At 42.3% G+C, this 26,367-nt stretch overlaps 1 protein-coding gene across 4 annotated transcripts in view; it reads right to left on the reverse strand.

Annotated features, from left to right (window-relative positions):
• CHD2 (chromodomain helicase DNA binding protein 2) overlaps positions 1-26,367 on the reverse strand; it is a 1,035,232-nt gene that overhangs the window by 792,364 nt on the left and 216,501 nt on the right. For all 4 annotated transcript variants that reach the window (XM_053717628.1, XM_053717629.1, XM_053717630.1 and 1 more), the window contains one exon: positions 10,016-10,152. In XM_053717628.1, coding sequence (XP_053573603.1) covers positions 10,016-10,152 — 137 coding nt within the window. The remainder of the gene's footprint in view (positions 1-10,015; positions 10,153-26,367) is intronic.

Genomic DNA, 26,367 nt, shown 5'->3' on the forward strand with positions numbered 1-26,367 from the left:
TTTCTTCTTTGAAGAAGGATTAGGACACAAAGACGGAACAACAATCTCTTGATTGATATTCTCATTAGATACCACCTTAGGTAAAAACCCAGGTTTGGTACGCAGAACTACTTTATCTGCATGGAAGATCAGATAAGGAGAATCACATTGTGAGGCAGATAACTCGGAAACTCTACGAGCTGAGGAAATATCTACCAAAAAAAGAACTTTCCAAGATAAAAGTTTGATATCTATGGAATAAAGAACCAAATTTAAGCTCCAAGGTGGAGCAACAGGTTTAAACACAGGCTTGATTCTAACTAAAGCCTGACAAAATGCCTGAACGTCTGGGACAATCCTTTCTCCAATCTTTCTTGGAGAAAAGATAATATCATGGGAATCCTGACCTTACTCCATGAGTAGCCTTTGGATTCACACCAATAAAGATATTTACGCCATATCTTATGATAGATTATCCTGGTGACAGGCTTTCGTGCCTGAATTAAGGTATCAATGACTGACTCTGAGAAACCACGCTTTGATAAAATCAAGTGTTCAATCTCCAGGCAGTCAGCCTCAGAGAAATTAGATTTGGATGGTTGAAAGGACCCTGAAGTAGAAGGTCCTGTCTCAGCGGCAGAGTCCATGGTGGAAAAGATGACATGTCCACTAGATCTGCATACCAAGTCCTGCATGGCCACGCAGGCGCTATCAAGATCACTGATGCTCTCTCCTGCTTGATTTTGGCAATCAGACGAGGGAGCAGAGGAAACGGTGGAAACACATAAGCCAGGTTGAAGGACCAAGGCGCTGCTAGAGCATCTATCAGTGTTGCCTTGGGGTCCCTGGACCTGGATCCGTAACAAGAAAGCTTGGTGTTCTGGCGAGACGCCATGAGATCCAGTTCTGATTTGCCCCAACGATGAACCAATTGTGCAAACACCTCCGGATGGAGTTCCCACAAACCTTAGAAACTGATGATGATCCTTGTGGAATGCATCCTTCAAGTCCACGGTAGTCATATATTGATCCTCTTGGATCATTTGTAAGATTCGTATAGTTCGTATAGTCTCCATTTTGAACGATGGGACTTTGAGAAACTTGTTTAGACACTTGAGGTTTAGGATGGGTCTGAAAGTACTCTCTTTTTTGGGAACCACAAATAGATTTGAGTAGAACCCCTGTCCCTGTTCTAATCTTGGAATGGGAAAAAATTACTCCCATGGTAAAAAGGTATTTTACACAGCGTAAGAACGCCTCTCTTTTTATCTGGTCTGCAGATAATCTTGAAAGATGAAATCTCCCTCTTGGGAGAAAATCCTTGAATTCCAATTGATAACCGTGGGTCACTATTTCCAGCGCCCAGGGGTCCTGAACATCTCTTGCCCAAGCCTGGGCAAAGAAAGACAGTCTGCCCCCTACAAGATCCGGTCCCGGATGGGGGGGCGCCCCTTCATGCTGTCTTTGTAGCAGCAGCAGGCTTCTTGGATTGTTTAACTTTATTCCAAGTCTGCTTGGGTCTCCAGACTGACTGAGATTGGCCAAAATTCCCTTCCTGCTTTGTGGAGGAAGAGGAAGCAGAGGGTCCTCCTTTATAATTCATAGAGGAGCGAAAATTATTTTGTTTACCCCTCATCTTAACAGACTTATCCTGAGGTAGGGCATGGCCTTTGCCTTCAGTAATGTCAGAAATGATTTCCTTCAATTCAGGCCTGAAAAGGGTCTTACCATTAAAAGGAATAGCTAAAAGCTTAGTTTGTGATGAGACATCAGCAGACCAAGATTTGAGCCATAACGCTCTACGCGCTAGAATAGCAAATCCTGCATTTTTCGCCGCTAATTTAGCAATTTGAAAAGCAGCATCAGTAATGAAAGAATTAGCTAGCTTGAGAGCCTTAATTCTATCCAAAATATCATCTAACAGAGTCTCAACTTTTAGAGACTCTTCCAGAGCCTCAAACCAAAAAGCTGCTGCAGTAGTTACTGGAACAATGCAGGCCATAGGTTGTAAAATAAAAACAGAATTTATGCTTACCTGATAAATTACTTTCTCCAACGGTGTGTCCGGTCCACGGCGTCATCCTTACTTGTGGGATATTCTCCTCCCCAACAGGAAATGGCAAAGAGCCCAGCAAAGCTGGCCATATAGTCCCTCCCAGGCTCCGCCTACCCCAGTCATTCGACCGACGGACAGGAGGAAATATATATAGGAGAAACCATATGGTAACGTGGTGACTGTAGTTAGAGAAAATAATTCATCAGACCTGATTAAAAAACCAGGGCGGGCCGTGGACCGGGCACACCGTTGGAGAAAGTAATTTATCAGGTAAGCATAAATTCTGTTTTCTCCAACATAGGTGTGTCCGGTCCACGGCGTCATCCTTACTTGTGGGAACCAATACCAAAGCTTTAGGACACGGATGAAGGGAGGGAGCAAATCAGGTCACCTAAACGGAAGGCACCACGGCTTGCAAAACCTTTCTCCCAAAAATAGCCTCCGAAGAAGCAAAAGTATAAAATTTGTAAAATTTGGCAAAAGAGTGCAATGAAGACCAAGTCGCTGCCTTACATATCTGGTCAACAGGAGCCTCGTTCTTGAAGGCCCATGTGGAAGCCACAGCCCTAGTGGAGTGAGCTGTGATACTTTCAGGAGGCTGCCGTCCGGCAGTCTCAAAAGCCAATCTGATAATGCTTTTAAGCCAAAAGGAAAGAGAGGTAGAAGTTGCTTTTTTACCTCTCCTTTTACCAGAATAAACAACAAACGAAGAAGATGTTTGTCTGAAACCTTCAGTAACCTCTAAATAGAATTTTAGAGCACGGACTACGTCCAAATTGTGTAACAAACGTTCCTTCTCTGAAACTGGATTCGGAAACAAAGAAGGCACAACTATCTCCTGGTTAATATTTTTGTTGGAAACAACCTTCGGAAGAAAACCAGGCTCAGTACGCAAAACCACCTTATCTGCATGGACCAGATAGGGCGGAGAACACTGCAGAGCAGATAACTCAGAAACTCTTCTAGCAGAAGAAATTGCAACCAAAAAACAAAACTTTCCACGATAATAACTTAATATCTACGGAATGTAAGGGTTCAAACGGAACCCCTTGAAGAACTGAAAGAACTAGATTAAGACTCCAGGGAGGAGTCAAAGGTCTGTAAACAGGCTTGATTCTAACCAGAGCCTGAACAAACGCTTAAACGTCTGGCACAGCTGCCAGCCTTTTGTGAAGTAAAACAGATAAAGCAGAGATCTGTCCCTTCAGAGAACTTGCAGATAATCCTTTCTCCAAACCTTCTTGTAGAAAGGAAAGAATCTTAGGAATTTTTATCTTGTTCCATGGGAATCCTTTAGATTCACACCAACAGATATATTTTTTCAATATTTTATGGTAAATTTTTCTAGTTACAGGCTTTCTAGCCTGAATAAGAGTATCTATTACAGAATCTGAAAACCCACGCTTTGATAGAATCAAGCGTTCAATCTCCAAGCAGTCAGTTGGAGGGAAACCAGATTCGGATGTTCGAATGGACCCTGAACAAGAAGGTCCTGTCTCAAAGGTAGCTTCCATGGTGGAGCCGATGACATATTCACCAGGTCTGCATACCAAGTCCTGCGTGGCCACGCAGGAACTATCAAGATCACCGAAGCCCTCTCCTGATTGATCCTGGCTACCAGCCTGGGAATGAGAGGAAACGGTGGGAATACATAAGCTAGGTTGAAGATCCAAGGTGCTACTATTGTATCCACTAGAGTCGCCTTGGGATCCCTGGATTTGGACCCGTAACAAGGGACCTTGAAGTTCTGACGAGAGGCCATCAGATCCATGTCTGGAATGCCCCATAATTGAGTTATTTGGGCAAAGATTTCCGGATGGAGTTCCCACTCCCCCGGATGCTCCTCCATCACCAGGGAACTCCTTGTTCCCCCCTGATGGTTGATATATGCAACAGTCGTCATGTTGTCTGATTGACACCTTATGAATTTGGCCTTTGCTAGTCGAGGCCAAGCCTTGAGAGCATTGAATAATCGCTCTCAGTTCCAGAATGTTTATCGGGAGAAGAGAGTCTTCCCGAGACCATAGACCCTGAGCTTTCAGGGGTTCCCAGACCGCGCCCCAGCCCACCAGACTGGCGTCGGTCGTGACAATGACCCACTCTGGTCTGCGGAAGCTCATTCCCTGTGACAGGTTGTCCAGGGTCAGCCACCAACGGAGTGAATCTCTGGTCCTTTGATCTACTTGGATCGTCGGAGACAAGTCTGTATAATCCCCATTCCACAGTCTGAGCATGCACAGTTGTAATGGTCTTAGATGAATTCGTGCAAAAGGAACTATGTCCATTGCCGCAACCATCAAACATATTACTTCCATGCACTGTGCTATGGAAGGAAGAAGAACAGAATGAAGTACCTGACAAGAGCTTAGAAGTTTGATTTTCTGGCCTCTGTCAGAAAAATCTTCATTTCTAAGGAAACTATTATTGTTCCCAAGAAGGGAACTCTTGTTGACGGGGACAGAGAACTTTTTTCTATGTTCACTTTCCACCTGTGAGATCTGAGAAAGGCTAGGACAATGTCCGTATGAGCCCTTGCTTTTGACAGAGACGACACTTGAATCAGGATGTCGTCCAAGTAAGGTACTACTGCAATGCCCCTTGGTCTTAGCACCGCTAGAAGGGACCCTAGTACCTTTGTGAAAATCCTTGGAGCAGTGGCTAATCCGAATGGAAGTGCCACAAACTGGTAATGCTTGTCCAGAAAGGCGAACCTTAGGAACCGAAGATGTTCCTTGTGGATAGGAATATGTAGGTACGCATCCTTTAAATCCACCGTGGTTATGAATTGACCTTCCTGGATGGTAGGAAGGATCGTTCGAATGGTTTCCATTTTGAACGATGAAACCCTTAGAAACTTGTTTAGAATCTTGAGATCTAAAATTGGTCTGAATGTTCCCTCTTTTTTGGGAACTATGAACAGGTTGGAGTAAAACCCCATCCCTTGTTCTCCTAATGGAACAGGATGAATCACTCCCATTCTTGACAGGTCTTCTACACAATGTAAGAATGCCTGTCTTTTTATTTGGTTCGAATATAATTGAGACCTGTGGAACCTTCCCCTTGGGGGTAGTTCCCTGAATTCCAGGAGATAACCTTGAGAAACTATTTCTAGCGCCCAAGGATCCTGAATATCTCTTGCCCAAGCCTGAGCAAAGAGAGAAAGTCTGCCCCCCACCAGATCTGGTCCCGGATCGGGGGCCAACACTTCACGCTGTTTTGGTAGCAGTGGCAGGTTTCTTGGCCTGCTTACCCTTGTACCAGCCTTGCATCGGTCTCCAGGCTGGCTTGGTTTGAGAAGTATTACCCTCTTACTTAGAGGGTGTAGAATTTGAGGCTTATTTTTAGCCTTAAAAGACCTATCCTGAGGAAGGGCGTGGCCCTTTCCCCCAGTGATGTCTGAAATAATCTCTTTCAAGTCAGGGCCCAACAGTGTTTTACCCTTGAAAGGGATGTTAAGCAATTTGGTCTTGGAGGACACATCCGCTGACCAAGACTTTAGCCAAAGCGCTCTGCGCGCCACGATAGCAAACCCTGAATTATTCGCCGCTAATCTAGCTAATTGCAAAGCGGCATCTAAAATAAAAGAGTTAGCCAATTTAAGTGCTTGAACTCTGTCCATAACCTCCTCATACGAAGATTCTTTATTGAGCGACTTTTCTAGTTCTTCGAACCATAAACACGCAGCTGTAGTGACAGGAACAATGCATGAAATTGGTTGTAGAAGGTAACCTTGCTGAACAAACATCTTTTTAAGCAAACCCTCTAACTTTTTATCCATAGGATCTTGAAAGCACAACTATCTTCTATAGGAATAGAAGTGCGTTTGTTTAGAGTAGAAACCGCCCCCTCGACCTTGGGGACTGTCTGCCATAAGTCCTTTCTGGGGTCGACTATAGGAAATAATTTCTTAAATATAGGGGGAGGAACAAAAAGGTATGCCGGGCCTTTCCCACTCCTTATTTACTATGTCCGCCACCCGCTTGGGTATAGGAAAAGCATCAGGGGACACCGGAACCTCTAGGAACTTGTCCATCTTACATAATTTCTTTGGAATGACCAAATTGTCACAATCATCCAGAGTAGATAATACCTCCTTAAGTAGTGCGTGGAGATGTTCTAATTTAAATTTAAATGTTACAACATCAGGTTCAGCTTGTTGAGAAATTTTCCCTGAATCTGAAATTTCTCCCTCAGACAAAATCTCCCTCCTGGCCCCTTCAGATTGGTGTGAGGGCATGTCAGAACAGTTATCATCAGCGTCCTCTTGCTCTTCAGTGTTTAAAACAGAGCAATCGCGCTTTCTCTGATAAGTAGGCATTTTGGATAAAATGTTTGCAATAGAATTATCCATTACAGCCGTTAATTGTTGCATGGTAATAAGTATTGGCGCACTAGATGTACTAGGGGCCTCTTGTGTGGGCAAAACTGGCGTAGACACAGAAGGGGATGATGCAGTACGATGCTTACTCCCCTAATTTGAGGAATCATCATGGGCAATATCATTATCTATGGCATTATTGTCCCTACTTTGTTTGGACACTATGACACAATTATCACATATATTTAAATGGGGAGAAACCTTGGCTTTCATACATATAGAACATCGTTATCTGATGGTTCAGACATGTTAAACAGGCTTAAACTTGTCAACAAAGCACAAAAAACGTTTTACAATAAAACCGTTACTGTCACTTTAAATTTTAAACTGAACACACTTTATTACTGAATTGTGAAAAAGTATGAAGGAATTGTTCAAAATTCACCAAAATTTCACCACAGTATCTTAAAGCCTTAAAAGTATTGCACACCAAATTTGAAAGCTTTAACCCTTAAAATAACGGAACCGGAGCCGTTTTTACATTTAACCCCTATACAGTCCCAGGTATCTGCTTTGCTGAGACCCAACCAAGCCCAGAGGGGAATACGATACCAAATGATGCCTTCTATAAGCTTTTTCAGTGGTTCTTAGCTCCTCACACATGCATCTGCATGCCTTGCTTTCCAAAAACAACTGCGCATTAGTGGCGCGAAAATGAGGCTCTGCCTATGACTAGAAAAGGCCCCCAGTGAAAAAGGTGTCCAATACAGTGCCTGCCGTTTTTTTAAAACAATCCCCAAGATTATAATAACTATTAATAGTTATAATCTGCCAAATATGCTTAGTAAAGTAATCGTTTTAGCCCAGAAAAATGTCTACCAGTTTTTTAAGCCCTAATGAAGCCCTTTATTCTTATACTAAACTAAGAAAATGGCTTACCGGTTCCCATAGGGAAAATGACAGCTTCCAGCATTACCAAGTCTTGTTAGAAATGTGTCATACCTCAAGCAGCAAAAGTCTGCTCACTGTTTCCCCCAACTGAAGTTAATTCATCTCAACAGTCCTGTGTGGAAACAGCCATCGATTTTAGTAACGGTTGCTAAAATCATTTTCCTCTTACAAACAGAAATCTTCATCTCTTTTCTGTTTCAGAGTAAATAGTACATACCAGCACTATTTTAAAATAACAAACTCTTGATTGAAGAATAAAACTACATTTAAACACCAAAAAAACTCTTAGCCATCTCCGTGGAGATGTTGCCTGTGCAACGGCAAAGAGAATGACTGGGGTAGGCGGAGCCTGGGAGGGACTATATGGCCAGCTTTGCTGGGCTCTTTGCCATTTCCTGTTGGGGAGGAGAATATCCCACAAGTAAGGATGACGCCGTGGACCGGACACACCTATGTTGGAGAAACCCTGATTAATAAATAATTTCTTTAGAAGGCCCTCTAACTTTTTATCCATGGGGTCTTTGAAAGCACAACTGTCCTCGATGGGTATAGTTGTACGCTTAGCCAGGGTAGATATAGCTCCCTCTACCTTAGGGACCGTTTGCCACGAGTCCCGAATGGTCTCTGATATGGGAAACATTTTCTTAAAATTAGGAGGGGGAGAAAATGGTATACCTGGTCTATCCCATTCCTTTTTTATAATTTCCAAAATTCTTTTAGGAACTGGAAAAACATCAGTGTAAGTAGGCACCTCTAGATATTTGTCCATTTTACACAATTTCTCTGGTGGTATCACAATAGGGTCACAATCATCCAGAGTCACTAAAACCTCCCGAAGTAACAGGCGGAGGTGTTCAAGCTTAAATTTAAAGGATGCAACGTGCGAATATGTCTGAGGTAACACATTCCCTGACTCTAAAAGCTCTCCCTCAGACAGCAATTCCCTGACCCCCAACTCAGAACACTGTGAGGGTACATCGGAAATAGCTAATAAAGCATCAGATGATTCAGTATTCACATTAATACCTGACCTACTGCGTTTACCCTGTAACACTGGTAATTTAGATAATACCTCTGTAAGGGTAGTTGACATAACTGCAGCCATCTCCTGCAGAGTAAAGGAATTAGACGCACTAGAGGTACTTTGCGTCGCTTGTGTGGGCGTTAAAGGTTGTGACACTTGGGGAGAATTGGATGGCATATCCTGACTGAGAATCATCCTTAGGCACACTTTCTTGACCTAAAATATGGTCTTTACAATGTAAGGCCCTTCCAGTACAAGAGGTACACAATGTAAGAGGGGGTTCCACAATAGCTTCTAAACACATAGAACAATGAGATTCCTCAATGTCAGACATGTTGAACAGACTAGTAATAACCACAGAAGTCGTTTAAACACTTTATTTATTGCTTTAAATACATTTTGGAAAAACGTGTACTGCGCCTTAAAGAAATAAAAAGTGAACAATTTTTCCAAAACTGATTAAATAACGTCAATTTGTCTCAAAAATGAACTTAAACTTATTGGTTTATCCAAAAATTACTGCACCCCAAGAGTAAGGGGAGAAAAAAAGGCTCTAAAGTGACATAGATCAGAAAAAATATCAGTTTACACAAAAATACCCCCTGCTCTGCTGTGGCGCCTACCTGCCCCCAGGGTACTTCGAAATGATTAGTCAACACTCCGGACCAGAGAACCCCAGTCCAGGAGCAACCGGAGTTACTGCTTGCTGCTTCTCAGTCAGAAGGAAGTGCGCATCTGAGAGCGCAAAAACAAGCCCCGCCCCTTATGGCCGATGTCAGAGTAGGCCCAAACACAACCGCATGGAGAAGCGGTTTTGGACACAAGCTAAGTGGAACACTAAAACACCCCAAACACATCCCAGCAAGTCATGCTGGTTATACAATTAAAACACCATCGTTTTACTGCCTTTATGCCTCTCCCAGAGTGTCATATCATGCCCTTATAATGGGCTGCACATACCTTAATGCTGCTTGTAGCATGAAACCGTTCTCCACACTGAAGATGTCCTTATGTTACCTTCAGAAGTCTTGTGGGAACCAACGTGGATCTTAGTTACAGCTGCTAAGATCATCAACCTCAGGGCAGAAATCTTCTTCTATAACCCCCTGAGGAAAATAGTACACACCGGTACCATTTAAAATAAAAAAACTTCTTGATTGAAGAAAATAAAACTAACACCTCACTTTACCTCTTCCTAGTATAACACAGGCAAAGAGAATGACTAGAGGTGGAGGGGAAGGGAGGAGCTATATATACACAGCTCTGGTGTGGTGCTCTTTGCCACTTCCTGTTAGCAGGAGGATAATATCCCACAAGTAAGGATGAAATCCGTGGATTCGTCGTATCTTGTAGAAGAAATATTAACAACAATTATTAAAAGTTACATACTGCGCATATATATATATATATATATATATATATAAATTTAGAATTCATATATATATATATATATATATGTATATATATATATATAAAAAAATTTAGAATTCTTTACAGCATGTATAGTAATTTTTAATTATTAAGTTTTAATATTTTATTTTCAATATTTCATTAAAGTGCATTAAAGTTAGCAATTCTTCATGTGCACTAACCTGACATATGCTATGCAATTGCTATGCTGCACTGTTAACTTTTAGAAAGCTGTTGGTGGCTTGTTACAAGAGGTATACAAGAAAACATTCCTTACCCCCTTTCTTTCCAAACCTAGAGTCCAATACTTTCTCTATAGTCTCTTGATTCTCCTCCTGTTGTTCTTCTCCTTCATCTCCCCCCATTTCAATCAAGTCATCTGAATCAGTCTCAAAGTCATCATCTTCTTTGTAGCTGTAATAATTGCATTTACATTTATTACAAAAGGAATGAAATGTGTTAATGAACTGTACATTGTATATACACTCACACACTTTTTATATACAAACATATAAACATATTGGACAATGAGAATAAAGTTTTATTTTGCTCACTATAATTTATATATTTTGTGACTCCACTAGGGCTGGTCCTTTGTCCTTTATTGGGATCATAGAGTGTGCAGCCAATGGCTGTGTGGAATAAAACAGTGTTCTGCACTTCTATTTCTAACAGGAACTAAAAAGCTCAATTTCAGAATGGAATCACAAAATGTGTACGTGTGTATATATATATATATATATATATATATATATATATCTATATATATCTCTCTATATCTATATCATCTATATCTATATCTATATATATATATATATATATATATATATATATATATATATATAAATATATAAACACACACAGAATTAATGCTTACCTGATAAATTTCTTTCTCTTGCGATGTATCAAGTCCACAAATTAAATTTTCTTTAGGAGACCCGCTAATTTTTTATCCATAGGATCTTTGAAAGCACAACTGTCTTCGATAGGTATAGTTGTACGCTTAGCAATAGTAGAAATAGCTCCCTCCACCTTAGGAACAGTCTGCCACGAGTCCTGTATGGTGTCCGATATAGGAAACATTTTCTTAAAAACAGGAGGGGGAGCGAACGGAATACCTGGTCTATCCCACTCCTTAGTAATAATAGTCACAATCCTCTTAGGGACTGGAAAAATATCAGTGTAAACAGGAACCTCTAAGTATCTGTCCATTTTACACAATTTCTCTGGGACCACTATAGGGTCGCAATCGTCTAGAGTAGCTAATACCTCCTTGAGCAATAAGCGGAGGTGTTCAAGCTTAAATTTAAAGGCCGTCATATCAGAATCTGTCTGAGGGAGCGTCTTTCCTGAATCTGAAATCTCTCCCTCAGTTAACAAATCCCTTACCCCTACTTCAGAACATTGTGAGGGTATATCGGACACGGCTACTAAAGCGTCAGACGGCTCAGCATTTGTTCTTAACCCAGAGCTGACACGCTTTCCTTATAAACCAGGCAGTTTAGAGTAAACTCCTGTGAGGGTTTTATTCATAACTGTGGCCATATCCTGTAAAGTAAATAAATTAGACGCACTAGAGGTACTTGGCGTCACTTGTGCGGGCGTTGCTGGTTGTGACACTTGGGGAGAGCTAGATGCTAAACCCTCATTTCCTTCTAACTGAGAATCATCTATTGCAATATTTTTAAGTGCTAAAATATGCTCTTTATAATTTATAGACATATCAGTGCAAGTGGGACACATTCTAAGAGGGAGTTCCACAATGGCTTCTAAACACATAGAACAAGGATTATCCTTGGTGTCAGACATGTTAAAGAGGCTAGTAATGTAACAAGCAAGCTTGGAAAACACTTTAATCAAAGTAAATAACACTTTAAACAAAAACGGTACTGTGCCTTTAAGAGAAAAAAAGCTGCACAAACTCTGCAAAACAGTGTAAAAAAGCAGTAAACACAACAAAATTTTTACAGTAGCATCATAAAGCCTTAGTAACTTTGCACAACTATGCAAATAATCAATTAACCCCTTAATGTAAAAACCAGATTGAAAAAAAACTTACAAACCGGTAAAATAACATTCAGCACCTTGCCACAGCTCTGCTGTGGCGCCTACCTGCCCTTTTAGGAACGATTTGTGGGGGAAAAACCTCTTTACAGCCCTCAAATACAGCAGGAATCTCAGGAGAAGTAGCTGGATGCTTCTGAGGTAAATAAACTGTGCAACTGAAAATAGGCCCCTCCCACCTCACTCAATGTTATGGGGCCTAAAAAACAACAACAAAGTGTTTCTTAAACTAGCCATGTGGGTTAATAACCCTTAAACAAGCCACAAAAAACCCTTAAAGTCCCTCAACGTTTTATTTGTAACTAAACCAAAATGTTTTTTCCTATTAGTTTCACCATTAACTATGAGCCCTTTATGCAAGCTTGGATTCCTCTTTTACTGAATACAGCTTACCTTTCCCTCATGGGGATATTGCCAGCCTTTTCTAGAAATAACACAGTCTGTCTAGAAAAACAGACTGAACATACCTTAATGCAGTTTAGCCTGCAAACTGTTCCCCCAACTGAAGTTTTCCTGTATTCTTCAGCCCTTGTGAGAACAGCAGTGGATCTTAGTTACAAAATCATCATCTTCTTTGCAGAAATCTTCATCCCTTTTCTGCCAGAGAGTAAATAGTACACACCGGTACCATTTAAAATAACAAACTTTTGCTTGAGAAAATAAAAACTAACATTTTTGTCACCACACTCACTTTGCCCTTCCTAGCAGTTAAGCAGGCAGAGAGAATGACTGGGGGTGGAGCTAAGGGAGGAGCTATATAGACAGCTCTACTGTGGGTGCTCTCTCTGCCACTTCCTGTAGGGAAGGAGAATATCCCACAAGTATGGATGAATCGGTGGACTCGATACATCTTACAAGAGAAAATTATTTTGTTTACTCCTCAGTTTAGCTGTTCTATCCTGAGGTAGGAGATGACCCTTACCTCCCGTAATGTCAGAAATGATTTCTTTCAAGTCAGGTCCGAATAGGGTTTTTCCTTTGAAAGGAATAGCCAAAAGCTTTGACTTAGATGAAACATCAGCCGACCAAGATTTTAACCATAACGCTCTACGCGCTAAAATGGCAAATCCGGCATTCTTAGCCGCCAATTTGGCAATCTGAAAGGCGGCATCCATAATAAAAGAATTAGCCAGCCTAAGAGCCTTAATTCTATCTAAAATGTCCTCTAAAAGGAGTCTCAGTCTTAAAGGGACACTGTACCCAATTTTTTTTCTTTTGTAATTCAGAAAGAGCATGCAATTTTAAGCAACTTTCTAATTTACTCCTATTATAATTTTTTCTTTGTTCTCTTGCTATCATTATTTGAAAAAGAAGGCATCTAAGCTTTTTTTTGGTTTCAGTACTCTGGACAGCACTTTTTTATTGGTGGATGAATGTATCCACCAATCAGCAAGGACAACCCAGGTTGTTCACCAAAAATGGGCCGGCATCTAAACTTACATTTTTGCATTTCAAATAAAGATACCAAGAGAATGAAGAAAATTTGATAATAGGAGTAAATTAGAAAGTTGCTTAAAATTTCATGCTCAATCTGAATCACAAAAGAAAATTTTTGGGTACAGTGTCCCTTTAAGAGACTTTTCTAAGGCGTCAAACCAGAAGGCCGCCGCAGTGGTAACTGGTACAATGCAGGCTGTCGGTTGTAAAAGGAAACCCTGATGAATAAATAACTTTTTTAGAATACCCTCCAATTTCTTATATATAGGGTCTTTGAATGTCCTCAATAGGAATAGTTGTATGCTTAGCCAGGGTAGATATAGCTCTCTCCACCTTAGGGACTGTTGCCAAGAGTCCCGAACAGTGTCAGATATGGGATACATTTTCTTAAAATTAGGAGAATGTGAGTACGGGATACCCGGTCTTTCCCATTCCCGCGTAATAATTTCCGAGATTCTCTTAGGAACCGGAAAAACATCAGAGTAAGCAGGCACCTCTAAGTATTTGTCCATCTTACACAATTTCTCTGGTGGTACCACAATAGTCACAATCATCCAGAGTCGCTAAAACCTCCCGAAGTAACAGGCGGAGGTGTTCAAGCTTAAATCTAAAAGGACATGACGTCCGAATCCGTTTGAGGTAACACACTTCCCGAATCGGAAAGTTCCCTCTCAGACAGAAGTTCCCTGACCCCCAATACAGATCCCTGTGAGGGTACATCGGAAATAACCAACAAAGCATCAGAGGTCGCAGTATTCACATTGACTTCTGCCCTGCTGCGTTTGCCCTGTAACACTGGCAACTTAGATAAAACCTCTGTAAGGGTAGATGACATAACTGCAGCCATATCCTGCAGAGTAAATGAAGTATACGCGGTTGAAGAACTCGTCGTCGCTTGGGTGGGCATTAAAGGTTGTGACGCTTGGGGAGAATTTAGAGACATACCCCGATTCTCATCAGATTGAGAATCATCCTTAGGCACACTTTCCTTAAAGAAAATTTGCTCTTTACATTGTAAGGCCCTTTCAGTACATGAGGGACAAAAAGTAAGAGGGGGTTCCACAATGGCATCTAAACACAGAACAAGTAGTTTCCTCAAGTTCAGACATGTTAAACAGACTAGCAATAGCAATAATAGTTGTTCTTTATTTGATATATTGTACTCTTAAGTCAAAACAAATACAAAAAAATTTTTAACTAAAAAGTGTACTGCACCTTTAAATAATAAAAAAGCAAAAATGTTTCTGTTATCACAAAAACAACTTTTGCAGCAGTAAAAAATGTCCTAATGTGCCCAAAATAGCTTAACAATATTGCACCACTTGTTAGGGTATATAGTATATCAATTTATAACAACTTTATGAGCTTTATTAATTTATAGCAATCCAGGCCCCTGCACCTTGCCACAGCTCTGCTGCGGCGCCTACCTTCCCCCAGATCACACTGAAGAAAACGGTTTCAAGTCTTTCTGGGCCCTATGATTGTAAAACTGAGCTAGGCCCCACCGGAGCCTCAGGACTTTGCTGCCGATACGGAAAACACACTGCCCGCCTGAGCGCATGAAAATAGGCCCCGTCCACCGTGGGCGTAACTCTTAGCCGTACCAAGACCCGCATGGGTAAATAACTAACACGTCGGTCTCCATATACAAAAGCCATGTGCCCCTCTTATAAACACTAAAGCGCATCTCAGAGAATAAAGTCCCGTCAGCCAGTTATAACCATAAAATAACGAAGCCAGAACCGCATCTCCCAGCGTCAGCCCACACAGAAAATTTAAAGTGAAAACAGCACACTATTAAATAAGTACAATAAAGGGAATTCCAGGAACACCATTCTTTCTTATAGTGCATACTGATTACCCCTTCCCAGTTAGGGAATGTCAGCCTGTTCTGATGTATCAAGTCTCCCCAGAAAACAAAAGACTGAACATACCTCAATGCTTCTTGTAGCATGACACCGTTCTCCACACTGAAGATTTTTCTTTACATTACCTTCAGCTGCTCTGTGGGAACCAGTATGGATCTTAGATAACGTTTGCTAAGATCATTAACATCAGGGCAGAAAAATAAAATGTCTCCACTCCTCTTAGGGATTAGGTGACGGATGATTTCTCCCTGAGAAAAATAGTACTCACTGGCACCATTTTAAAATAAAAAACTTCTTGATTGAAGGATCTAAACTAACACCTCACTTTACCTCTTCCTATCACTAACACAGGCAAAGAGAATGACTGGAGTGGGAGGAAAGGGAGGAGCTATACATACAGCTCTGCTGTGGTGCTCTTTGCCACTTCCTGCTAATCAGGAGGCGTTATCCCATAAGGATGAAATCCGTTGACTCGTCATATCTTGTAAAAGAAAAATTTAAAATAGATTTCCACCTACATGCAGTATACTTATCTAGTTACCACAAGAATAAACAAATTCCTAGAGGTTTTAGGATTAACAATGTTCCGACATTAGGTAGATCAAATTGAGTTTTGCAGAAAGTGGTGTTCTATTTTAAAACAGAATTTATGCTTACCTGATAAATTACTTTCTCCAACGGTGTGTCCGGTCCACGGCGTCATCCTTACTTGTGGGATATTCTCTTCCCCAACAGGAAATGGCAAAGAGCCCAGCAAAGCTGGTCACATGATCCCTCCTAGGCTCCGCCTACCCCAGTCATTCGACCGACGTAAAGGAGGAATATGCATAGGCGAAATCATATGATACCGTGGTGACTGTAGTTAGAGAAAATAATTCATCAGACCTGATTAAAAAAACCAGGGCGGGCCGTGGACCGGACACACCGTTGGAGAAAGTAATTTATCAGGTAAGCATAAATTCTGTTTTCTCCAACATAGGTGTGTCCGGTCCACGGCGTCATCCTTACTTGTGGGAACCAATACCAAAGCTTTAGGACACGGATGATGGGAGGGAGCAAATCAGGTCACCTAGATGGAAGGCACCACGGCTTGCAAAACCTTTCTCCCAAAAATAGCCTCAGAAGAAGCAAAAGTATCAAATTTGTAAAATTTGGTAAAAGTGTGCAGTGAAGACCAAGTCGCTGCCTTACATATCTGATCAACAGAAGCCTCGTTCTTGAAGGCCCATGTGGAAGCCACAGCCCTAGTGGAGTGAGCTGTGATTCTTTCAGGAGGCTGCCGTCCGGCAGTCTCATAAGCCAATCGGATGATGCTTTTAAGCCAAAAAGAGAGAGAGGTAGAAGTTACTTTTTGACCTCTCCTTTTACCAGAATAAACAACAAACAAAGAAGATGTTTGTCTGAAATCCTTTGTAGCCTCTAAATAGAATTTTAGAGCACGAACTACATCCAAATTGTGTAACAAACGTTCCTTCTTTGAAACTGGATTCGGACACAAAGAAGGCACAACTATCTCCTGGTTAATGTTTTTGTTAGAAACAACTTTCGGAAGAAAACCAGGTTTAGTACGCAAAACCACCTTATCTGCATGGAACACCAGATAAGGAGGAGAACACTGCAGAGCAGATAACTCTGAAACTCTTTTAGCAGAAGAAATTGCAACCAAAAACAAAACTTTCCAAGATAGTAACTTAATATCTACGGAATGTAAGGGTTCAAACGGAACCCCTTGAAGAACTGAAAGAACTAAATTGAGACTCCAAGGAGGAGTCAAAGGTTTGTAAACAGGCTTGATTCTAACCAGAGCCTGAACAAAAGCTTGAACATCTGGCACAGCCGCCAGTTTTTTGTGAAGTAAAACAGATAAAGCAGAAATCTGTCCCTTCAAAGAACTTGCAGATAATCCTTTCTCCAAACCCTCCTGTAGAAAGGATAGAATCTTAGGAATTTTTATCTTGTTCCATGGGAATCCTTTAGATTCACACCAACAAATATATTTTTTCCATATTTTATGGTAAATTTTCCTAGTTACAGGCTTTCTAGCCTGAACAAGAGTATCAATGACAGAATCTGAAAACCCACGCTTTGATAAAATCAAGCGTTCAATCTCCAAGCAGTCAGTTGGAGTGAAGCCAGATTCGGATGTTCGAATGGACCTTGAACAAGAAGGTCCTGTCTCAAAGGTAGCTTCCATGGTGGAGCCGATGACATATTCACCAGGTCTGCATACCAAGTTCTGCGTGGCCACGCAGGAGCTATCAAGATCACCGAAGCCCTCTCCTGATTGATCCTGGCTACCAGCCTGGGAATGAGAGGAAACGGTGGGAATACATAAGCTAGGTTGAAGGTCCAAGGCGCTATCAGTGCATCTACTAGAGTCGCCCTGGGATCCCTGGATCTGGACCCGTAGCAAGGAACCTTGAAGTTCTGACGAGACGCCATCAGGTCCATGTCTGGAATGCCCCATAATTGAGTTATTTGGGCAAAGATTTCCTGATGGAGTTCCCACTCCCCCGGATGGAAAGTCTGACGACTCAGAAAATCCGCTTCCCAATTTTCCACTCCTGGGATGTGGATTGCAGACAAGTGGCAGGAGTGATTCTCCACCCATTGAATTATTTTGGTCACTTCCTCCATCGCCAGGGAACTCCTTGTTCCCCCCTGATGGTTGATATATGCAACAGTCGTCATGTTGTCTGATTGAAACCTTATGAATTTGGCCTTTGCTAGTTGAGGCCAAGCTTTGAGAGCATTGAATATCGCTCGCAGTTCCAGAATGTTTATCGGGAGAAGAGATTCTTCCCGAGACCATAGACCCTGAGCTTTCAGGGGTTCTCAGACCGCGCCCCAGCCCACCAGACTGGCGTCGGTCGTGACAATGACCCACTCTGGTCTGCGGAAGCTCATTCCCTGTGACAGGTTGTCCAGGTTCAGCCACCAACGGAGTGAATCTCTGGTTCTTTGATCTACTTGGATCGTCGGAGACAAGTCTGTATAATCCCCATTCCACTGTCTGAGCATGCACAGTTGTAATGGTCTTAGATGAATTCGTGCAAAAGGAACTATGTCCATTGCCGCAACCATCAAACCTATTACTTCCATGCACTGCGCTATGGAAGGAAGAAGAACAGAATGAAGTACTTGACAAGAGCTTAGAAGTTTTGATTTTCTGGCCTCTGTCAGAAAAATCTTCATTTCTAAGGAGTCTATTATTGTTCCCAAGAAGGGAACTCTTGTTGACGGGGACAGAGAACTTTTTTCTATGTTCACTTTCCACCCGTGAGATCTGAGAAAGGCTAGGACAATGTCCGTATGAGCCTTTGCTTTTGACAGAGACGACGCTTGAATCAGTATGTCATCCAAGTAAGGTACTACTGCAATGCCCCTTGGTCTTAGCACCGCTAGAAGGGACCCTAGTACCTTTGTGAAAATCCTTGGAGCAGTGGCTAATCCGAATGGAAGTGCCACAAACTGGTAATGCTTGTCCAGAAAGGCGAACCTTAGGAACCGATGATGTTCCTTGTGGATAGGAATATGTAGATACGCATCCTTTAAATCCACCGTGGTCATGAATTGACCTTCCTGGATGGTAGGAAGAATTGTTCGAATGGTTTCCATCTTGAACGATGGAACCCTGAGAAATTTGTTTAGAATCTTGAGATCTAAAATTGGTCTGAATGTTCCTTCTTTTTTGGGAACTATGAACAGATTGGAGTAAAACCCCATCCCTTGTTCTCCTAATGGAACAGGATGAATCACTCCCATTCTTAACAGGTCTTCTACACAATGTAAGAATGCCTGTCTTTTTATTTGGTTTGAAGACAATTGAGACCTGTGGAACCTCCCCCTTAGGGGTAGTTCCTTGAATTCCAGGAGATAACCTTGAGAAACTATTTCTAGCGCCCAAGGATCCTGAACATCTCTTGCCCAAGCCTGAGCAAAGAGAGAGAGTCTGCCCCCCACCAGATCCGGTCCCGGATCGGGGGCCAACACTTCATGCTGTTTTAGTAGCAGTGGCAGGTTTCTTGGCCTGCTTACCCTTGTTCCAGCCTTGCATCGGTCTCCAGGCTGGTTTGGTTTGAGAACTATTACCCTCTTGCTTAGAGGGTGTAGAATTTGAGGCTGGTCCGTTTCTGCGAAAGGGACGAAAATTTGGCTTATTTTTAGCCTTAAAAGACCTATCCTGAGGAAGGGCGTGGCCATTTCCCCCAGTGATGTCTGAAATAATCTCTTTCAAGTCAGGGCCAAACAGCGTTTTACCTTTGAAAGGGATGTTAAGCAATTTGTTCTTGGAAGACACATCCGCTGACCAAGACTTTAGCCAAAGCGCTCTGCGCGCCACAATAGCAAAACCTGAATTTTTTGCCGCTAATCTAGCTAATTGCAAAGTGGCGTCTAAGATAAAAGAGTTAGCCAATTTAAGTGCTTGAACTCTGTCCATAACCTCCTCATACGAAGAGTCTTTATTGAGCGACTTTTCTAGTTCTTCGAACCAGAAACACGCTGCTGTAGTGACAGGAACAATGCATGAAATTGGTTGTAGAAGGTAACCTTGCTGAACAAACATCTTTTTAAGCAAACCCTCTAATTTTTTATCCATAGGATCTTTGAAAGCACAACTATCTTCTATAGGGATAGTAGTGCGTTTGTTTAGAGTAGAAACCGCCCCCTCGACCTTGGGGACTGTCTGCCATAAGTCCTTTCTGGGGTCGACCATAGGAAATAATTTTTTAAATATAGGGGGAGGAACAAAAGGTATGCCGGGCCTTTCCCATTCCTTATTTACAATGTCCGCCACCCGCTTGGGTATAGGAAAAGCATCGGGGGGCACCGGAACCTCTAGGAACTTGTCCATCTTACATAATTTCTCTGGAATGACCAAATTGTCACAATCATCCAGAGTAGATAACACCTCCTTAAGCAGAGCGCGGAGATGTTCTAATTTAAATTTAAAAGTAATAACATCAGGTTCAGCTTGTTGAGAAATTTTTCCTGAATCTGAAATTTCTCCCTTAGACAAAACCTCCCTCCTGGCCCCTTCAGATTGGTGTGAGGGTATGTCAGAACCATTATCATCAGCGTCCTCATGCTCTTCAGTATCTAAAACAGAGCAATCGCGCTTTCTCTGATAAGTGGGCATTTTGGACAAAATGTTTTTAATAGAATTATCCATTACAGCCGTTAATTGTTGCATAGTAAGAAGGATTGGCGCACTAGATGTACTAGGGGCCTCTTGTGTAGGCAAGACTGGTGTAGACACAGAAGGGGATGATGCAGTACCATGCTTACTCCCCTCGCTTGAGGAATCATTTTGGGCAACATCATTATCAGTGGCATCATTGTCCCTACTTTGTTTGGACACTATGTCACATTCATCACATATATTTAAATGGGGAGGAACCTTGGCTTCCAAACATACAGAACATCGTCTATCTGATGGTTCAGACATGTTAACAGGCATAAACTTGATAACAAAGCACAAAAAACGTTTTAAAATAAAACCGTTACTGTCACTTTAAATTTTAAACTGAACACACTTTATTACTGAATATGTGAAAAAGTATGAAGGAATTGTTCAAAATTCACCAAAATTTCACCACAGTGTCTTAAAGCCTTAAAAGTATTGCACACCAAATTTGAAAGCTTTAACTCTTAAAATAACGGAACCGGAGCCGTTTTTACATTTAACCCCTATACAGTCCCTGGTATCTGCTTTGCTGAGACCCAACCAAGCCCAGAGGGGAATACGATACCAAATGACGCCTTCAATAAGCTTTTTCAGTGGTTCTTAGCTCCTCACACATACATCTACATGCCTTGCTTTCCAAAAACAACTGCGCATTAGTGGCGCGAAAATGAGGCTCTGCCTATGACTAGAAAAGGCCCCCAGTGAAAAAGGTGTCCAATACAGTGCCTGCCGTTTTTTTAATACATCCCCAAGATTAAAAGAACTATTTATAGTTATAATCCACTAAAAATACTTATAAAGTAATCGTTTTACCCCAGAAAAATGTCTACCAGTCTTTAAAGCCCTTGTGAAGCCCTTTATTCTTATACTAAACTAAGAAAATGGCTTACCGGTTCCCATAGGGAAAATGACAGCTTCCAGCATTACCAAGTCTTGTTAGAAATGTGTCATACCTCAAGCAGCAAAAGTCTGCCCACTGTTTCCCCCAACTGAAGTTAATTCATCTCAACAGTCCTGTGTGGAAACAGCCATCGATTTTAGTAACGGTTGCTAAAATCATTTTCCTCTTACAAACAGAAATCTTCATCTCTTTTCTGTTTCAGAGTAAATAGTACATACCAGCACTATTTTAAAATAACAAACTCTTGATTGAAGAATAAAAACAGAATTTATGTTTACCTGATAAATTACTTTCTCCAACGGTGTGTCCGGTCCACGGCGTCATCCTTACTTGTGGGATATTCTCTTCCCCAACAGGAAATGGCAAAGAGCCCAGCAAAGCTGGTCACATGATCCCTCCTAGGCTCCGCCTACCCCAGTCATTCGACCGACGTTAAGGAGGAATATTTGCATAGGAGAAACCATATGTTACCGTGGTGACTGTAGTTAAAGAAAATAAATTATCAGACATGATTAAAAAAACCAGGGCGGGCCGTGGACCGGACACACCGTTGGAGAAAGTAATTTATCAGGTAAACATAAATTCTGTTTTCTCCAACATAGGTGTGTCCGGTCCACGGCGTCATCCTTACTTGTGGGAACCAATACCAAAGCTTTAGGACACGGATGAAGGGAGGGAGCAAATCAGGTCACCTAAATGGAAGGCACCACGGCTTGCAAAACCTTTCTCCCAAAAATAGCCTCAGAAGAAGCAAAAGTATCAAATTTGTAAAATTTAGAAAAAGTGTGCAGTGAAGACCAAGTCGCTGCCTTACATATCTGATCAACAGAAGCCTCGTTCTTGAAGGCCCATGTGGAAGCCACAGCCCTAGTGGAGTGAGCTGTGATTCTTTCAGGAGGCTGCCGTCCGGCAGTCTCATAAGCCAACCGGATAATGCTTTTAATCCAGAAGGAGATAGAGGTAGAAGTTGCTTTTTGACCTCTCCGTTTACCAGAATAAACAACAAACAAAGACAAAGTTTGTCTGAAATCCTTAGTAGCTGCTAAGTAAAATTTGAGAGCACGAACTACATCCAAGTTGTGCAACAAACGTTCCTTCTTTGAAACTGGATTAGGACACAAAGAAGGCACAACTATCTCCTGGTTAATGTTTTTGTTAGAAACAACTTTTGGAAGAAAACCAGGTTTAGTACGCAAAACCACCTTATCTGCATGGAACACCAGATAAGGAGAAGAACACTGCAGAGCAGATAATTCTGAAACTCTTCTAGCAGAAGAAATTGCAACCAAAAACAAAACTTTCCAAGATAATAACTTAATATCAACGGAATGTAAGGGTTCAAACGGAACCCCCTGAAGAACTGAAAGAACTAGGTTGAGACTCCAAGGAGGAGTCAAAATTTTGTAAACAGGCTTGATTCTAACCAGAGCCTGAACAAAGGCTAGGACATCTGGCACAGCTGCCAGCTTTTTGTGAAGTAACACAGACAAGGCAGAAATCTGTCCCATCAAGGAACTTGCAGATAATCCTTTTTCTAATCCTTCTCGAAGGAAGGATAGACTCTTAGGAATCTTAACCTTGTCCCAAGGGAATCCTGCAGATTCACACCAACAGATATACCAAATTATGTGGTAATTTTTCTGGTTACAGGCTTTCAGGCCTGAACAAGAGTATTAATAACAGAATCTGAGAACCCTCGCTTTGATAAGATCAAGCGTTCAATCTCCAAGCAGTCAGCTGGAGTGGGTCGAACGGACCTAGAACAAGAAGGTCTCGTCTCAAAGGTAGCCGATGACATATTCACCAGATCTGCATACCAAGTCCTGCGTGGCCACGCAGGAGCTATCAAAATCACCGACGCCCTCTCCTGATTGATCCTGGCTACCAGCCTGGGGATGAGAGGAAACGGCGGGAACACATAAGCTAGTTTGAAGGTCCAAGGTGCTACTAGTGCATCCACTAGAGCCGCCTTGGGATCCCTGGATCTGTACCCGTAGTAAGGAACTCTGAAGTTCTGACGAGAGGCCATCAGATCCATGTCTGGAATGCCCCACGGTTGAGTGACTTGGGCAAAGATTTCCGGATGGAGTTCCCACTCCCCCGGATGCAATGTCTGACGACTCAGAAAATCCGCTTCCCAATTTTCCACTCCTGGGATGTGGATAGCAGACAGGTGGCAGGAGTGAGACTCCGCCCATAGAATGATTTTGGTCACTTCTTCCATCGCTAGGGAACTCCTTGTTCCCCCCTGATGGTTGATGTATGAACTTGGCCCTCGCTAGCTGAGGCCAAGCTTTGAGAGCATTGAATATCGCTCTCAGTTCCAGAATATTTATCGGTAGAAGAGATTCTACCCGAGACCAAAGACCCTGAGCTTTCAGGGATCCCCAGACCGCGCCCCAGCCCATCAGACTGGCGTCGGTCGTGACAATGACCCACTCTGGTCTGCGGAAGGTCATCCCTTGTGACAGGTTGTCCAGGGACAGCCACCAACGGAATGAGTCTCTGGTCCTCTGATTTACTTGTATCTTCGGAGACAAGTCTGAATAGTCCCCATTCCACTGACTGAGCATGAACAGTTGTAATGGTCTTAGATGAATGCGCACAAAAGGAACTATGTCCATTGCCGCTACCATCAAACCTATCACTTCCATGCACTGCGCTATGGAAGGAAGAGGAACGGAATGAAGTATCCGACAAGAGTCTAGAAGTTTTGTTTTTCTGGCTTCTGTCAGAAAAATCCTCATTTCTAAGGAGTCTATTATAGTTCCCAAGAAGGGAACCCTCGTTGACGGAGATAGAGAACTCTTTTCCACGTTCACTTTCCATCCGTGAGATCTGAGAAAGGCCAGGACAATGTCCGTGTGAGCCTTTACTTGAGGAAGGGACGACGCTCGAATCAGAATGTCGTCCAAGTAAGGTACTACAGCAATGCCCCTTGGTCTTAGCACCGCCAGAAGGGACCCTAGTACCTATGAGAAAATCCTAGGAGCAGTGGCTAATCCGAAAGAAAACGCCACGAACTGGAAATGCTTGTCCAGGAATGCAAACCTTAGGAACCGATGATGTTCCTTGTGGATAGGAATATGTAGATACGCATCCTTGAAATCCACCTTGGTCATGAATTGACCTTCCTGGATGGAAGGAAGAAGTGTTCGAATGGTTTCCATCTTGAACGATGGAACCTTGAGAAACTTGTTCAAGATCTTGAGATCTAAGATTGGTCTGAACGTTCCCTCTTTTTTGGGAACTATGAACAGATTGGAGTAGAACCCCATCCCTTGTTCTCCTAATGGAACAGGATGAATCACTCCCATTTTTAGCAGGTCTTCTACCCAATGTAAGAATGCCTGTCTTCTTATGTGGTCTGAAGACAACTGAGACCTGTGGAACCTCCCCCTTGGAGGAAGCCCCTTGAACTCCAGAGAATAACCTTGGGAGACTATTTCTAGCGCCCAAGGATCCAGAACATCTCTTGCCCCAGCCTGAGCGAAGAGAGAGAGTCTGCCCCCCACCAGATCCGGTCCCGGATCGGGGGCCCGCATTTCATGCTGTCTTGGTAGCAGTGGCAGGTTTCCTGGCCTGCTTTCCTTTGTTCCAGCCTTGCATAGGTCTCCAGGCTGGATTGGCTTGAGAAGTATTACCTTCCTGCTTAGAGGACGTAGCCCTTGGGGCTGATCCGTTTCTGCGAAAGGGACGAAACTTAGGTTTATTTTTGGTCTTGAAAAGACCTATCCTGAGGAAGGGCGTGGCCCTTGCCCCCAGTGATATCAGAGATAATCTCTTTCAAGTCAGGGCCAAAGAGTGTTTTCCCCTTGAAAGAAATGTCAAGCAATTTGTTCTTGGAAGACGCATCCGCTGCCCAAGATTTTAACCAAAGCGCTCTGCGCCACAATAGCAAACCCAGAATTTTTTCGCCGCTAACCTAGCCAATTGCAAGGTGGCGTCTAGGGTGAAAGAATTAGCCAATTTAAGAGCACGAATTCTGTCCATAATCTCCTCATAAGAAGAAGAATTACTAATAATCGCCTTTCCTAGCTCATCAAACTAGAAACACGCGGCTGCAGTGACAGGGACAATGCATGCAATTGGTTGTAGAAGGGAACCTTGCTGAACAAACATCTTTAGCAGACCTTCTAATTTTTTATCCATAGGATATTGGAAAGCACAACTATCTTCTATGGGTATAGTGGCGCGCTTGTGTAGAGTAGAAACCGCCCCCTCGACCTTGGGGACTGTCTGCCATCAGTCCTTTCTGGGGTCGACTATAGGAAAACAATTTTATAAATATGGGGGGAGGTACTAAAGGTATACCGGGCCTGTCCCATTCTTTACTAACAATGTACGCCACCCGCTTGGATATAGGAAAAGCTTCGGGGGGCCCCGGGGCCTCTAAGAACTTTTCCATTTTACATAGTGGTTCTGGAATGACCAGATAATCACAAACATCCAAATTGGATAACACCTCCTTAAGCAGAGCGCGGAGATGTTCCAACTTAAATTTAAAATTAATCACATCAGGTTCAGCTTGTTGAGAAATGTTTCCTGAATCTGAAATTTCTCCCTCAGACAAAACCTCCCTGGCCCCCTCAGACTGGTGTAGGGGCCCTTCAGAAACCATATCATCAGCGTTTTCGCTGATAAGTGGGCATATTGGCTAAAATGTTTTTGATAGAATTATCCATTACAGCCGTTAAATGTTGCATAGTAAGGAGTATTGGCGCACTAGATGTACTAGGGGCCTCCTGTATGGGCAAGACTGGTGTAGACGAAGTAGGGGATGATGCAGTACCATGCTTACTCCCCTCACTTGAGGAATCATCTTGGGCATCATTTTTACTAAATCTTTTTATGACATAAAATACATATAGTTAAATGAGAAGGAACCTTGGTTTCCCCACAGTCAGAACACAATCTATCTGGTAGTTCAGACATGTTAAACAGGCATAAACTTGATAACAAAGCACAAAAAACGTTTTAAAATAAAACCGTTACTGTCACTTTAAATTTTAAACTAAACACACTTTATTACTGCAATTGCGAAAAAGTATGAAGGAATTGTTCAAAATTCACCAAAATTTCACCACAGTGTCTTAAAGCCTTAAAAGTATTGCACACCAAATTTGGAAGCTTTAACCCTTAAAATAACGGAACCGGAGCCGTTTTTATAT

Source organism: Bombina bombina, chromosome 6, assembly GCF_027579735.1.
Source record: "Bombina bombina isolate aBomBom1 chromosome 6, aBomBom1.pri, whole genome shotgun sequence".
NCBI classification, from domain to species: Eukaryota; Metazoa; Chordata; class Amphibia; order Anura; family Bombinatoridae; genus Bombina; species Bombina bombina.